The sequence below is a fragment of the Quercus suber genome, unplaced genomic scaffold, assembly GCF_002906115.3.
Source record: "Quercus suber isolate HL8 unplaced genomic scaffold, Cork oak 2.0 scaffold_22, whole genome shotgun sequence".
NCBI classification, from domain to species: domain Eukaryota; kingdom Viridiplantae; phylum Streptophyta; class Magnoliopsida; order Fagales; family Fagaceae; genus Quercus; species Quercus suber.
Window position 1 is genome coordinate 1,684,102 of NW_027069487.1, and position 16,665 is coordinate 1,700,766.

A 16,665-nucleotide genomic window follows, 5' to 3' on the forward strand; every position below is an offset into this window, starting at 1 on the left:
TTATAGAGAGAGAGAGAGAGAGAGAGAGAGAGAGAGAGAGAGTAAAAGTCAATTAGACTTTGACTCTGACATCTCTAGCTCATCAAGATTCAAGACAAAAACATCGATGACAGAAGACAGACTGTTTTGTAAAAGTTCCACTTAGATTTTGTCCTCGAATTATTATTATTTTTCTTAATCAATGAGCATTATTTCCTCATCTTGGGCATGATTATCATGTATCTTGTGCGTAAGGATATATTTCAAGTAGTTTTTGTGGTGATGGGGATTTAGTGATGGAGTCTGCCTAATATCAATGAAATTGAATATAGGGTTTTCAAATTAAAATTCAGTTTTTTCTCAATTTAATAATTAAGAGGAAGCTTTAGGTGATCGAGCGTTTTTTATTTATTTATTTAAAGAGTTGGCCAGGTGATGGAGTGAATTGGGGATCTAAAGGTAGGAAGCTTTTAGTCCTTCTAGACTTCTTGTTGAAGACTAGTAGTTGGTTTTGGGGTTTTTTTTTTTTTTTTGGATGTGTTTTTGTTTCAATGAAAATACAAAAATTAATCTCATTCTTAAATCACCTAAACGTGAAATTTTTTTTGGAGAATCACTTGAACGTAATCATATATCTCCTTTTTTTCCCCCTAAAGTTTAAAAATAGAAAAAGAAAAAAGGAATTGATTTGTGTCTTACTTGTTATAAAGAAGTCTTTTAAACATGCGACTCTACAATATTTTAAAATTTGTTAATTTGTCACTTCCTTACCGAATTGGACTCGGACAAGCATGAAGAGTGATTATAAAACAAAGCTTCTAAGCCCTCTTTTGGCTATTCCATCGGTTGATTTCTAATATTCTTAAAAGTTTTCCTCTTCATTTATGTCAGTGAATAGGATATCTCTCTTTTTCTAAGGTAAAAGAAGGTTGTCAAGGATGGAAAAGATGAATATTGAAAGATAGTGAAAACCAAATCATGCCAGTCTGGTCTGAACTTCCCTCAGAACTCCTTCAACTTGTCTACAAACACTTACACCTTACTGATCAACTTCGATTTGGTTTAGTTTGCAAGTCATGGCTTCTGGTAGCCAACAAAAAACCTTATCCTCCAGCGCCCGAGCATCCATGGTTGATGACAAAAAGAGGCAACCATAAAGAACCATACGAGTTTTTAAGCCTAACAGATAAAAGGGTTTACAAGATGTACAAGTTTCCACAACGTGAGTCCATTAAAGGATGCTCTAAAGGCTGGTTGGTCACAACAAAAGACCGCGAGTTGCACCTTTTAAACCCCATATCTAACGTTCAATTTCAACTCCCACATCATTTTCAGTTTACATATGTCTCAGATGTTTGCAAAATCAAGAAAGCCATCATGTTGCATGGTCCAGAAACTTTTGTTGCAGTGCTTTTTTGCCTGGGAAATTTGGCAATTTGCAAAGTAGGAGAGAAGATATGGAGAAATACCTCCACTTCTATAAATTACGACGATATCATATTTTACAAGGGAAAGTTATATGCAACATATATCAATCATGATAACCAAGCATGCTTCAGTGTTTTTAGTGTATATGATTATGACAGGTTTAGTGTTAGTTTGGTGCCAGAGTCTGATTTTTGCATAGGTTTCGCGAGATTCAGCCTCAGCACATACCTAGATACATCGATATACTTGGTGGAGTCTTGTGGGGATTTATTGATGGTGACTAGTAGACACAGACAAACTGGATTTGATGTTTTCAAGTTAGAAGTGAATGGTAGCCAAGCGCGATACATTAAGATTAAAGATTTGCATGATCAAGTGTTGTTTTTGGGTTATGGTTATTCTTTATCTCTTGCATCACAAAATTCTCCTCCGGGACTAAAAGGGAATCATATATATTGTAGTGGCTCCTTCTTTAGTGATTGCAAAGTTGTCTTTTCACTCAAAGATGGAAGCATTAAATCATTGCCACCTCGAATGGCTAATCTGGAAGATCCAATTTGGTTCACACCTACAATTACTTGAAGAATGTAAAGTTTGCTGGCTAAATCTGAAGCTAGGATTCTTATGCGAACTTTCAATTATTTAATTAGACACTACTTCATTTGTTTAGGGTTTTTTGTAATTTGCATTAAGAAATAAGAACAATAGAATGATTATTAGCTTACTATGGTTTTTGTTTTGTACTTAGTGTATGGCTAATTAATTGGTCACACCCATGATTATATCTCTAACGATACATAATATAGTCGTGCTCTATTAGTATTTGGTTGTTTTTTTCATTGTTCATTGATGACGGATTTCATCATTAGGCCCAAAACGATGCCGTTTAGGGCCTTTTGGCCTAATTTTAATTTTTAATATTTATTTTAGTATTTAATTCCTAATAAAAAAAAAGAGTAAATTAAAAATTACAACCTTAAATTTTAGAGTTTTTAGATTTTACAATCTAACATTATAGAATTTGAATTTTAACCTTTAAAGTTCGGGAGTGTTTAGATTTTACACTATAAATTATGAAATTAGAGTGTAAAAATCTAAATGTGGGGCCGACAGCCCTGGCCCATTCCATACCAGGCCCAAAGGCCCACGCCGAGAAGGTACCAACGGTCTGAGGACGAGAGTAGAAGGCCCAGTTGCCCAAGAAACAGTGCCGAGGACGATTGCTTCCTCGGAAAGCCGAGACCATGAGGTGGATAAGCAACACACCATCAAGGGGAGCCTTCCTGAGCATCCAAAGAGAAGAGAGCGAGCACCACGCGCCAGCAATGGAGGCATGGTGGAGGAGCAAGTCCTGGATGGACTGTCACCTCCACATTAAATGCCTTCAACTAACACCCTGGCCCATTAATGAGGATAGGACTTCTGAACAGTGTTGTCTTGGGTGCTGCAACCCACAGGAGGAATGGGAATGCGGCTGATGAGACAGGCCCTCAAGTGGTGGCCTAGCTGATCAACAAATGTAAGGCCAAGATCAACTGAGAGAGATGTATATAATGTAAGGAGTCCCTCTTGAAAAGGGGATGGGAAATATGAATGTAGGAGTACTGTAGCAATCTGTATTCTCTCAGAAAACCTTGTAATCAATCTTCAAAGAAATAAGAAGAACTCCAAGCTCTGGAGGGCAGGTCCGAGGAGCATCATTGTGCATTCCAATTAAAGCTTAAGTTATCAAACTCCCATGCAACCATGCATGGCCGTTGCATTCCTCACTAAGGTCTAGTTCTTGAACCCGCTCTCTATAAATTCATTGCAGGTTTAGCTGGGCTTGAGTCCACTCTCTCAACAGTAGAAGTGCTTGAACCCCAGTCCCTACAATTGGCGTTGTCTGTGGGGAGAACTCGTGCGTTAATAAGGACAACAGCTGAGCATGGCAGGGTCCAGCCCCCACCAGGGAAATCCCCATCGACCTGAACTGGCTAAATCCCAGCACCAGGGTAACTATGGCGACCCTGGGCGCGGTCAAAATGAGGAGAACGGACGATTTCGAGAGAGAAGCGTGCATACCTCAACAACAAGCGGAAGCCACACCTGCCGGAGTGGGCACGTACCGCAGAGGCACGACAATGGCCACGCCACGCGGTCAGAAGAGGCCCATAGCCGCGCATCCCAGAGACAGGATGACAAGGTGTCCATGTAGCGCGAGATAGATGATTTGAAAAGAAAGCTGCGCCATGCACGGCGGGGACGGTCCGAACCCAGCCCTAACTTGCCCTCTGACGATGAGAGTGATGACGAATACAAGCAAAGGTCAAGAACACCCCCCAGCGAGACTTTCTCTCATGAGGTGGAGCGCTACCAGAGGCGTAAGCGTGGCGGCCTAACTTCCAGGGGCTTAGGGAGTGATGCCATGAGCAAGGCACTAGATCGGCTCTCCAAGTCGCCCTTCACACGTCGTATAGAGGAGGCAATGCTCCCTCGACGGTTCCAGCAGCCAACCTTCACTGTTTACAATGGCAAAATGGACCCCGTAAAGCATGTGAGCCAGTTCAACTAGAGGATGGCCGTCCACTCTAAGAACGAGGCGCTGATGTGCAAAGTCTTTCCATCCAGCTTGGGGCCTGTGGCAATGAGGTGATTCAACGGCCTAAGGACGAATTCCATAGACTCGTACAGGCAGCTGACCCATGCTTTTGGTTCCCATTTTGTCACGAATAGCAAACCTCCCCAGCCCATGAGCGTGTTACTGTCCCTATCCATGCGTGATGGGGAGACTCTCAAGGCTTACTCGGACAAGTATTGGGAGGTTTACAATGACCTAGACGGCAAGTACGACGATGTCGTCGTTAATACATTCAAGAACGGACTACCAATGGGGCACGGCCTGAGGAAGTCCTCAACTGGTAAGCCCGCCACCAGCGTGCGGCGGTTGATGGATCGGATCGATAAATACAAGCGGGTAGAGGAAGATATGCTACAGGGCAAGGGGGAAGAGAAGGTTATCCCTCAGGAGAGGAGGGATTTCAGGTCGGACCGATACAACAACGCCCGCCCGATGAGGGATTTCGGTGGGCAATCTGGAGCGACCAACACCCAGGCTGTCGGCATCGTGTTCCGAGAACCCATACATAGGGTGCTGGAAAAGATAAAGAACGAACCATACTTCAGGTGGCCGAACAAGATGGTTGGGGAACCTGAGAGGCGCAATCAGAATCGCTATTGCCAATACCACCAGGACCACGGACATACCACGGAGGACTGCAGGAACCTCTGGAACCACCTGGACCAGCTAGTCCGAGAGGGAAAACTGAAGCACCTTCTACACCATTCCAGCAGCCAGCAGGGCCAGACCTACCAAGAGCCACGGAGGGACGCTGCCATGGGGTAGCCCGCTGGGACGATTAATGTAATCTTGGCGGCACCAGGAAGAGCAGGCACGCGCCCATTGTGAGTGTTGTCTGTAGCCCAACAGCCTGCCGAGGAGTCCCAGGCAGAGCCGAAGAGGGCCAGGAGGAGTTTTCCCCCAGCCTTGAGTTTCTTGGAAGAGGACAAGGTTGGGACCACCCAGCCCCACGATGACGCACTGGTTGTTACCCTCAGAATTGGGGGCTACGATGTGAAAAAAGTGATGGTGGATGGTGGCAGTGCGGCCAAGGTCATGTACCCAGACCTCTACAAGGGGCTGGGGCTAAAACCGGAAGACTTGACACCGAATAGCTCCCCCCTGATGAGCTTCGATGGGAAACTCATCATCCCAAAGGTCATGATCAGGCTACCCATACAGACTGGCCCAGAAGTGGTGGAGGTGAACTTTGTGGTGGTGGACACATACTCCCCCTACACAGCATCGTAGGGAGGCCCTGGCTCCACACCTTAGGGGGCGTTGCCTCCTCCTTGCACCAGAAGGTGAAATTTCCATCGGGGGATTAGGTTCTAGAAATCCGCGGTTGCCAGCCTACGGCGAGGCAATGCATGGTGGCTGCCATATCACATCGGCTCGATGCACAGCCCTTGGCCACTAATGAGGAGGGCTTATAGCAATCAAAGACCCCGGTAGCACACCCTGATGTAGCTGCCGAGGAAACGAAATGTGAGGACTTGGAGAAAGTGGTGATTGACGATGACCAAGAAAAGTTCTTTTGGGTCGGGGCTCGGTTGCCTCCCTCGGAGCAAAAGGAGCTGGTTGAGCTCCTCAGAGGCAATATCGACGTGTTTGCATGGGATGCCTGTGACGCCCTAGGGATTGACCCATCCTTCATTTGTCACCATCTCAACGTCAATCCATCCATAGTGCCCAAGAAAAAGCCGCCCCGACGCCCATCGAGGGAGTATGCTGATGCCATCAGGGAAGAGGTGAATAAACTTAAGCGTGCCGGGGCTATCAAAGAGGTTTTTTACCCCGAATGACTGGCTAACACTGTGGTGGTCAAGAAGAAAAGTGGGAAATGGAGGGTCTGCGTGGACTTCACCGGCCTAAATAAGGCGTGTCCAAAAGACCCGTTCCCCATACCTCGTATCGACCAGCTGGTTGATGCGACCATGGGCCATCCTCGGATGAGCTTCCTAGACGCCTTTCAAGGCTATCATCAGATACCATTGGCCCTGGAAGATCAGGAGAAGACAGCCTTTGTGACGCTCGTCGGGAACTACCACTACAAAGTAATGCTGTTCGGTCTGAAGAACGTAGGGTCCACCTATCAAAGGATGATGATGAGAATGTTCGAGTCGATGCTGGGCAAGAGCATCGAGGTCTATGTTGACGATATGGTGGTGAAAAGTAAGGTGGTATCTGAACACTTGGAGGACCTCGGCTGCACGTTTGACGTACTGAGAAAGCACAAGCTACGCCTAAATGCCTCGAAATGCTCGTTTGGCGTGGGCTCTGGCAAGTTTTTAGGATACATGATCACCCATAGGGGAATCGAAGTTGACCCTGACCAGATCAAGGCCATCCATAATTTGAAGCCTTCGCAGAACCCCAAAAAGGTCCAAAAGCTTACTGGGATGATCGCGGCGCTAAACCGGTTCATTTCCCGATCGGTTGACAGGTGCAGGCCCTTCTATCTCTTGATCAACAAGTGGAAAGGATTTGAGTGGTCTGAGGATTGCGTCGCAGCTTTCCAACAACTCAAGGAGTATCTATCCCGGCCACCTATCATGTCCAATCCTAAAGCTGACGAGGTCCTATACGCATACCTCGCTGTAGCTCCCTACGCGGTGAGCCTAGTACTGATACGGGATGACAATGGAGTTCAAAAACCAGTTTACTATGTCAGCAAGTCGCTGCATGAGGCAGAGGTCAAATACCTACCCTTAGAGAAAGCCATACTAGCTGTGGTCCACGCCACGCGAAAGCTCCCCCATTACTTCCAAGCTCACACGGTGGTTGTCTTAACCCGATTGCCCCTGAAGTCTGTACTACGAACCGCTGACTACATAGGAAGAATCGCGAAGTGGAACACAATTCTGGGGGCTTTCGACGTCAAGTACATGCCTCGGACCTCCATAAAAGGCCAGGTTCTGGCAGATTTGACAACTGAGTTTGCTGAGCCCACTGAAGAAGTGGCCGCTGAGGAGAGCGGCATTGGTGAGAAGTCAGTTGGGGCAGTCTCTATCCCGGGGTCACCATGTTGGAGGGTATATGTTGATGGCGTGGCAAACCAGAGGGGGTCAAGAGTGGGACTAGTTTTAGTATCCCTTGAAGATCACGTCATAGAGAAGTCCCTGAGGCTCGGATTCTCGGCCACAAACAACGAGGCCGAGTATGAGGCATTGTTGCAGGGGATGGTCATGGTACGAAAGTTAGGAGGAAAGTCGGTGGAAGTGTTCTCAGACTTGAGACTGGTGGTAGGACAGGTAAAAGGAGAGATGGAGGCCCGAGATCTGAGAATGCAAGAGTACTTGAGCCAAGTCAAGCGCCTGCAGTAGGACTTCGACCCTTTCAGTTTGTCTCATATTCCCAGGAGTGGGAACAGCCATGCCGATTCATTAGCCATACTCGCGACTTCCTCAGCAGACGGTCTTCCTCGAATCATACTTGTGGAGCATTTGGGGAGGGCAAGTGAATTGGTGAAGGAAATGATCCCCATCCTTAAGGTCGGAGTGGGTCCCAGCTAGATGGACCCCATTGTGAGATTCCTCAAAGATGATATCCTGCCCGAAGATAAGTCAGAAGCTGAGAAAGTACGAAGGAAGGCTCCTCGGTTTTGGTTGTCCGAGGATAACAAACTATACAGGCGCTCCTCCTCTGGGCCATACCTGCTGTGCGTCCACCCCGAAGCAGCAGAACTACTGCTCGAAGAGCTATATGAGGGAATTTGTGGGAGCCACACAGGAGGGAGATCCCTGTCTCACCGAGCCGTCACACAAGGATACTGGTGGCCGGGGATGCAGCAGGAGGCCTAGAAGTATGTCAAGAAGTGCGACTAATGCCAAAGGTTCGCCCCAAATGTCCATCAGCTAGGAGGGCTCCTCAATCCTTTGTCCAGTCTATGGCCGTTCGCCCAATAGGGCTTGGACATTGTAGGGCCTTTCCCTAGAGCGCCAGGGAATAAGAAGTATCTGTTGGTGGCCACGGACTACTTCACCAAGTGGGTCGAGGCCGAGCCACTGGCCAACATCAAGGACATAGATGCAAAGAAATTCCTCTGGAGGAATATTGTCATGCAATTCGGGGTCCCTCATACCCTCATCTTGGATAATGGGCTCCAATTCGATAGCAAGGCCTTCAGGAGGTACTGTTGTGAACTTGGGATCACAAACAGATACTCAACACCAGTCTACCCTCAGGGAAACGGACAGGCTGAGGCTGTCAACAAGGTCATCGTCAATGGGCTTAAGAAGAGACTGGATAATGCCAAGGGAAGATGGGTAGAAGAGCTGCCCTACGTTCTATAGACGTACCGGACTACGCCCCGGAGATCAACGGGGGAGACGCCTTTTGCCATGACTTATGGTGCCGAGGCGGTGACCCCCTAGAAACAAACTTCCTGATGCTAAGGACGAGCTCCTTCACCCCACGCAGCAATGATGAACTGCTGGGGCGGAGCCTGGACCTAGTAGACAAACGAAGAGAACGAGCGATGATCCAGCTGGCCTATTACCAGCAAAAGCTCAAGCAAGGGTATGACGCCAACGTAAAGCTCAGACCACTAGCACCGGGGGACCTGGTGCTGAGAAAAGTTGTAGGGGCTGTCAAGAACCCTTCTTGGGGAAAGCTGGGACCCAACTGGGAAGGGCCCTACCGAATTACCTTAGTAGCAGGGATAGAAGCATACTATTTAGAAGATTTAGATGACAAACCTGTACCTCGCCCATGGAATGTAAATAACTTGAAAAGGTATTACTATTAATAAAAAAGTCTTTTTTGATTCAGATTTTTTAGCCTATCATGACTATGCGCCTCACGTCTTAGCGGCCAGACTAAGTGTTAGGCAGAGCCAAGGCATTGCATGGTCCTCGGACTCAAGCCTGTGGGGAAACTAATTACTTCAAAAGTCTAAGTGTTAGACAGAACCAAGGCATTGCATGGTCCTCGGACTCAAGCCTGCGGGGAAACTAACTACTTCAAAAGTCTAAGTGTTAGACAGAACCAAGGCATTGCATGGTCCTCGGACTCAATCCTATGGGAAAACTAACTACTTCAAAAAGACTAAGTGTTAGACAGAACCAAGGCATCGCATGGTCCTCGGACTCAATCCTATGGGGAAACTAACTACTTCAAAAAGACTAAGTGTTAGACAGAACCAAGGCATTGCATGGTCCTCGGACTTAAGCCTACAGAAAAACTAACTACATCAAAAAGATCCTAAGAGTCTACTTCGAAGAAATTCCACCTAGTCCTTTGGACGTGAAAGGTCCGACTATGCATACACGCCTTCACGTTATTGCAACTACTGCCGCAATTGGCCGAGATACAATTGAAGTTAAAACTACACAAGTGAAAAAAAAGGGAGAACGGATAGCGTGCAAGTAAACAAACAGCCACAACAAATAGAAAAAGAAATGAGAATCACATTGCATTAGGTCCAAAGAAATTACATGCTAAGAGTTACACTACAATGTCCCAAAAAGAAGAAAAAAAAAAAGGGACAAGAAAAAAGTTAATCGCGAAATAGAAGCAAAGACAAGGCAAATAGGTCCTTGCAATGTCCAAAATGAGGCGAAGAAAAGGCGCCAAGGAGCCTACTCCTTTCACTTAATTGCCCACGCCAGCCTCAAGATCCTCTGAGCTCTGACCAAGTGGGATGGCTTGCAAAGGCACGACGGGAATGGAAACTTCCCTGGAGTTAGAAGCCTGGGCATCAGAGGAAGGCTTTGCAACCTGCTAGGGCGCTTCCTCATGAGGGCCTTCACTCGGTTCAACCACCCCAGGAGGTTCACTCCCTTGAACTGGCTTATCAGTGGGTCCAGCGACTGAGGCTCCCTCACCTGGAGTAGTAGCAATTTCCTCAGTAGCCTCCTCGACCTTAGAGCCATTTGGGGCGGCCTCGTGGATGGCAGAGGGGTAGTACACACTCTCCTCCTTCCACAGGTCAGACGAGGCCTCCACCCCAGCTTGTTTGAGGGCTTCACCCCAAGTCTGGGAGCAGTAGCGCCTGCATACCTCAGGGACCTGGGATTTGTAGGCAGCTGCTGTCTCAGCTGCCCTAGCAGCATAAGCTGCTTCCTCAGCTTCCTCCTTAGAGGCCCAGACCTCCTCCCTACCCTGGTCTGCCTCCAACTTGGCCTTCACAGCTTCCTCTTTGGCCCATTCAGCCACCTTTTTGGCCTCCTCAGCATCAGTCATCCTCTTCTTGAGGTCAGTATCAGCTCCTTGGCAATCTTTAGCTGCTTCTCTGCCTCACCCAGACGCCTCGTCTGATCCTCGGCCTACTTCTGGAAGCCAGCGAGGCCTGACATTGCGTTGTCCTGAGCTCTGGTCATTGCCTTTAGCTCCTCCCGGGCCTTGGCAAGGTCAGCCTCGGAGTGCTTGAGGATCTGAGTGGCCTCCAAGCGCTTCTCACGCTTTGCATCCATGGCCTTTCCTTGGTCATGGGCTGCCTCCTCCAGCCTATAAGTGGCCTGGACGGCCTGCCAAACAAAATGGATACGTAATAAGCCGAGCTCAAAAAAAAAGAAAAAAGAAAAGGGGAAAAGAAGGCAGAAAAACCAAAGCCAGAAAAAATCTCAAGTGTTGGGAGTCTTACCATGCCCAAGTATCACTTGAGGCTAAGGAAGACCTCCCTACTCCCCATAGTCCCCAGCTCCACCATTTCCGCAGGAAGCAACAGACTCCTCTCCAGCGCGTTAGCCACGTATGCATCCCTCTTACTCCCACTGCCCCACCTGGTGTCCCCTCCGTCGTCGGGCAGTGAAGGCCATCGTGCCACTCTCCGGACACGATGAGAAAATCCTCGTTCAACCCCTTGCTGGACTCAAGGAGGCATTGGATAAGCCGGACCCTATCGTCCCTTGTCCTCATGTAGTACGACTTGTTCTTCAGGTGTTGAAGGTTGTAACAGTAGTTCACGTCGTGATGGGTCAGCCTTAGCCCCATATTCTCGTTCAGAACGTCCACACAACCCAGAATTCTGAAGACGTTGGTGGCGCACTAGGTGGGGGCTAACCGGAAGTATGTAAGGTAGCCCCTCATCACCGGTCCCATGGGGATTCTCATGCCGCCTTCGAAGAAGGCGACGATGGGTATCACCACCTCGCCCTCTTGTCTCCGAAGGAGCCACTCCCCTTTCTCACAATACCTCAAGCCCACGTTGGCAGGTATCTTATAGTCGGCGATGAACTTCTCCATCGCCTCCTCAGTATAAACATATTTCTTAAGTCTACCCATCCCAAGTGACGCCTAAAAGAACTAAAGAAAGAGCAAATGAAAGAGGAAGGGAGTAGGGAAAAAGAAAGCTCAGAGAGAGATAGAGCAACTTACAGGAATGAGGAGAAGCTCCTCGGACAGGCTTTTTATGCTGAGGATGTAGGTGGGAACTTTGCTGGACCCAGGATATATGCGCAAGAGCTCTGGATTGCGAGTAAGGAAGGTGAAAAGCAGTTTGAGAGGGTATTTATACCCTAAAATCGAGGAACCGTGCGGGTTTTTCCCGCTCATAAATGCTAGGCGAATCCCCACCGTTAGATTGTCATCCGCCCGTTGTGCGTGGAGAGCACAGAGCCGTCTTAATTTAATGAAGGACACGATTACGCGTACCGAAGCGTCAGAAACGCGCCTCGGGCAGACGAATAGACCCCAGCGCTAATGGGAGACAAGACTCGACAAGACAAGGAGCAGGCCCGAGGACGTCAAAATCCTCCTCTCCGCCCGAAGATGCGGACAGCAAGATTTTGAGGCGCTATTATGGGGCCAGAGAGTCAGACAACCCCAGCCCACTCCATACCAGGCCCAAAGGCCCACGCCGAGGAGGTACCAACGGTCCGAGGACGAGAGTAGAAGGCCCAGTTGCCCAAGAAACAGTGCCGAGGACGATTGCTTCCTCGGAAAGCCGAGACCATAAGGTGGATAAGCAACACATCATCAAGGGGAGCCTTCCTGAGCGTCCAAAGAGAAGAGAGCGAGCACCACGCGCAGCAATGGAGGCATGGTGGAGGAGCAAGTCCCGGATGGACTGTTACCTCCACATTAAATGCCTACAACTAACACCCTGGCCGCATTAATGAGGATAGGACTCCTAAACAGTGTTGTTTTGGGTGCTGCAACCCACAAGAGGAATGGGAATGCGGCTGATGAGACAGGCCCTCAAGTGGTGGCCTAGCTGATTAACAAATGTAAGGCCATGATCAACTGAGAGAGATGTATATAATGTAAGGAGTCCCTCTTGAAAAGGGGACGGGAAGTCTGAATGTAGGAGTACTGTAGCAATCTGTATTCTCTCAGAAAACCTTGTAATCAATCTTCAAAGAAATAAGAAGAACTCCAAGCTTTGGAGGGCAGGTCCGAGGAGCATCATTGTGCATTCCAATTAAAGCTTAAGTTATCAAACTCCCATGCAACCATGCATGGCCGTTGCATTCCTCACTAAAGCCTAGTTCTTGAACTTGCTCGCTATAAATTCATTACAGAGTTAGCTGGGTTTGAGTTTACTCTCTCAACAATAGAAGTGCTTGAACCCCGGTCCCTACACTAAACATCTTCAAATTTTAGTTGTGTCAAATTCAAACATCCCTAAAAATTTGGGAGTAAAATTCAGATTCAACAATATTAAGATGTAAATCTAAACGCTCTAAAATTTTAGGCTATAAAATCTAAATTTTAAAATTTTAAAACTTTAGAAAGTAAAATTTAAACGCTCTCAAACTTTACATTTACCCGAAAAAATAATAATAAATAAATAAATAAAAGCCTCACATCAAAACTAGTATTTTTTTGGGGATAAAACTGAAGAACGTTCTCAAAATTCATTCATACGACTATTTAACTAAAGAAATACAATTTCATGAGAACAAAATATACGTGACAGAAGCGCAGGAAGAGAAGCGTAAGAAACATCACCTAGCCCTTTTTTTTCACCCTCCACTCTCCCTCCCCAAATCAATCCACAACGCGCAACTCAGATGAACCCAAAGCCTCACCGATAGCTCCGCCGTGATGGCTACGCCTTTGACGCTCCGCCGCTGTAGCTCCGCTACTTTCCTCCTCCCTTTGAGTCCACCCAGATCAATCATCAGGTGATGAGCTTTGTCATTTTCATCTGAGATAGAGAGCCAGAGAGTTCACTGTGTTAATATGAGTGAGAGACAGAGAGAGTGAAATTAAAAAAAAAAAGATTTAATTTGGAGTCCAACACCTTCCTTCTTTCATGTTTAAACGTTGGTGCATCTTCCATGAATTCCTCTGCCAAACGGTAAAATTTCTTTGTCCAAACCTCGCTTCATTCTTTTGCTTGAAAAGGGATTACAAAGAGAAATAAACCCGAAAGAATAAGCTTCGGAATCACCAAAGAATGCTTTTTTCGATATTTATAGCTTACTGTGTCTGTTAGTGATGCCTCGAACTTCAATATATTCCATTAACCAAATCCTCATTTTATCACACAAAAACTCTGCCCTTCATTCAAAACCATTCCTCAACCTTAATAATTTCATACCCATTTCAGCTTTCTCTTCTTCATCACTACAGACCATACAAGATTCAGAATCCAAATCCATCTCAAACCCACTTTTCCATTTGCTCCCACAAACCCAAAACCCCAACAACATTGTCAATCTCATTTGTTCAAACCTTAAACAAAATACCCATTTACCTCTTTTTCAAAATGAGCTTAAAGGGCTTCTTCCTCATCTGGGTTCTCATGAAATTTCAAGAGTTCTGTTGAGGTTTCAATCGGATTCCTCATCAGCTCTCACTTTCTTCAATTGGGTCAAGAATGATTTAAGTCTCAGACCTACTATCCAGAATTATTGTATTATTGTTCATATTTTGACTTGGTCTAGAAAATTTTCTCAAGCCATGAACTTTTTGTGTGAATTGATAGAAATGGTTAAGGTCGTTTCACCAGATGATGGTGATGTTTTTGGAAGTTTGGTTTTGTGCGGTGAAGATTGTAATTGGGATCCAGTTGTCTTTGATATGCTTATTAAGGCTTATGTGAAAGCCAACATGATTGAACAAGGTTTTGGGACTTTTAGGAGGTCTGTGGAGGTTGGTTTTGTTCCTAGTGTAGTTGCTTGTAATTGTCTTTTGAATGGGTTGGTGAAGCTGAGATGTGTTGATCGGTGTTGGGAGGTATATGAAGAAATGGGGAGAATTGGGATACACCCGAATACTTATACATTTAATATGTTGATTAATGTTTTATGCAAGGATCAAGATGTGGATAAGGTGAATGAATTCATAGAGAGGATGGAAGAGGAAGGGTTTGATCCTGATGTGGTGACTTACAATACATTGATGAGTAGTTATTGTAGGAAAGGAAGGTTGGGGGATGCATTTTATTTGTATAAGATTATGTATAGGAGGGGTGCTTTGCCGGATTTGTTTTCGTATACTGCCTTGATGAATGGTCTTTGTAAAGAAGGGAAGGTTAGGGAGGCTCATCAGCTTTTTCATCGAATGGTTCACAGAGGGTTAAGTCCAGACACTATGTCTTATAATACTCTTATTTGTGGTTATTGCAAGGAGGGAAAGATGAAAGAGTCAAGGTCACTGTTGTATGAGATGATAGGAAATGGGGTTCGCCCGGATAGTTTTACTTGTCGAGTTGTTGTGGAAGGATATGGAAACGAGAGTAAGTTGCTTTCAGCTTTGAATTTGCTGTCAGAGCTTGAGAGATTTCAAATTCGTATTTCTCCTGACATTTATGAATATCTAGTGGTCAAACTGTGTGAAGAGAATCGGCCATTTGCTGCTAAAAGTCTTCTGGAAAGAATCTCTCAGTATGGTTATGTGCCTGATATTGATGTCTATAATGAGCTGATTCTATCCCTTTGCAAATGTAATTATGTGGCAGAGGCATTAGCTTTGAAAGCTGAGATGGTGAATAAAAATATAAAACCCAATCTTGTTTCGTATAGAGCTCTTATAGACTGCTTGTGTAAAATAAACAAAAGTATGGAGGGTGAATATGTAATGAAAGAAATGGTTAAATTTGGTGTGCCACCTGATACAGCAATATGCAAGGCATTAATAAATGGATACTGCAAGGAAATGGATATCAATAGAGCAGAATCATTATTGGGCTTCTTTGCCAGGGAATTTCAAATCTTCGATACTGAAAGTTACAATGCACTTGTGAAAGTCCTCTCTGAGAATGCTGATGTGCCTACTTTGATGGAACTTCAGGATAGGATGCAAAAAGTAGGATTTGCACCAAATAACCTAACATGCAAGTTTGTGATTGATGGATTATGGAAAGCTACGACACTGGACAAGAACAAGCTTAATGGAATGCATGTAGGAATTGGAATTACAGGGGAAAATGCCTTGTGTTCCCTAACTAGATGATCTGGGATTTTGTATATAAATCATCTAACCTCCACAATGCAGACTGGTTATGAGCAAAAGGTACTTCGCTTTTTTACTGGATTTTTTTTTCTCTGATTTCCTTACTCCTATTTGGTTATGCGTACAGACAAATTTTATTTGTTTGCTGAACAGGAACCTTGCTATATCAGAGGTTCGCTACTTTCAAAGCCCTGTTTGTCAGCCAAATTTTACATCATTGGTGCAAGAAATATTTCTGGTTGTACAGAATTCTGATGACCATCAGCATTTCTCTCTCTGTGGTTGAAATCTAAGAATGGACTTCTGATTCCTTCCTAACATTGTGTTCTACATGGTGGTATGTGATGGAAGCATGTATTTGCATTTCTCTCTCACACACAAGCACATAATTATGTTCTGTCAAAAGATTCTTCTGAAAAACTCGACCTGGTTCTCATTCCAAGAGGAAGGATGTACAAGCACATTGAGTTATCGTGTTGCAAATATGAAGCTTTTAATGTGTTGGCTAAGAACTATTTGGACATTGCACCCACTTTTTGAAAAGACAGCCACTTGTTGGAAGAGGTGAATGACTCCTGCAGATGCTGCTGAAAAGTTTGATGCCGAAGACTGGATGGTGACGCTGTAAAGCCTAATTCGAGCCCTAGATGATGTTAGGGAAAAAGAAGAAGAACAAGGCAAACAAGGAAGAACACAAGATGAAGAAAGTAGAGAATCATTCTCCAATTTTGATGATGATGATGATAGCTCAAAGGATAGCGATAAGAGAAATATCTCAGTTAGAATTTACTAGTTCTGATTTCCTGGTTGTCCATGGAAATGGTTTTGTTATTTGTGTGTATTTCTTTTTCATTTATTTTTCTGGTCTAGTGTTTTAGTGGTATCTGGTGTCTTACCTTAATTCTAATGAATTGCTTGTACTTGCCACTCCTATAAATCCAGAATAAATTATTTTAATTTCTATTTTAGCTTATCTGTGTCCTTATCATGATCACTCTGTCCCAATTCACAAAACATATTCAGGATTCAGAATCACTAACTGACTAAACAAATTTGGAGATCAAGATACAAATATGTTGAAGTAGTTACATGCAAGATTTATATCTTAAAGACAGAGTCCGACCTTAGCTTGTGATCAATTACCAATTGTTCTAAAAGCTCTAAATGTTAAGAAATAATGAATTTAATCATATAAATTAACACTCATTTCACTTGTGCCCAAACTGCCCTTATTAAGTGAAGCCTAACACATGCAGAAAAATTTAAATGGGAGGTATGATAAATGGAGACAAAACCTAGATCACTTGCTTTAA

The 16,665-nt window shown here is 45.2% G+C and overlaps 3 protein-coding genes across 3 annotated transcripts; all 3 read left to right on the plus strand.

Annotated features, from left to right (window-relative positions):
• The first annotated feature begins 957 nt into the window (after window positions 1-957).
• On the plus strand, window positions 958-1,989 carry LOC112003302 (putative F-box protein At4g17565). The gene has a single exon (XM_024035488.1). It carries the CDS (start codon window positions 958-960, stop codon window positions 1,987-1,989), a length of 1,032 nt encoding a protein of 343 aa, XP_023891256.1.
• Window positions 1,990-4,162: 2,173 nt separating this feature from the next.
• Window positions 4,163-4,792, plus strand: LOC112003301 (uncharacterized). Its single transcript, XM_024035487.1, has one exon. It carries the CDS (start codon window positions 4,163-4,165, stop codon window positions 4,790-4,792), a length of 630 nt encoding a protein of 209 aa, XP_023891255.1.
• Window positions 4,793-12,815: 8,023 nt separating this feature from the next.
• LOC112003313 (pentatricopeptide repeat-containing protein At5g40400) lies at window positions 12,816-16,320 on the plus strand. Its single transcript, XM_024035501.2, has 2 exons — window positions 12,816-15,412; window positions 15,506-16,320. Exon 1 carries the CDS (start codon window positions 13,394-13,396, stop codon window positions 15,350-15,352), a length of 1,959 nt encoding a protein of 652 aa, XP_023891269.2. The 5' UTR covers window positions 12,816-13,393; the 3' UTR covers window positions 15,353-15,412; window positions 15,506-16,320.
• Window positions 16,321-16,665: the final 345 nt, after the last annotated feature.

Excerpts from the sequence above, each read along its gene's own strand:
- LOC112003301 (XM_024035487.1), top strand. The coding sequence starts at position 4,163 with ATGCGTGATGGGGAGACTCTCAAGGCTTACTCGGACAAGTATTGGGAG.
- LOC112003313 (XM_024035501.2), top strand. The coding sequence starts at position 13,394 with ATGCCTCGAACTTCAATATATTCCATTAACCAAATCCTCATTTTATCA.
- LOC112003302 (XM_024035488.1), top strand. The coding sequence starts at position 958 with ATGCCAGTCTGGTCTGAACTTCCCTCAGAACTCCTTCAACTTGTCTAC.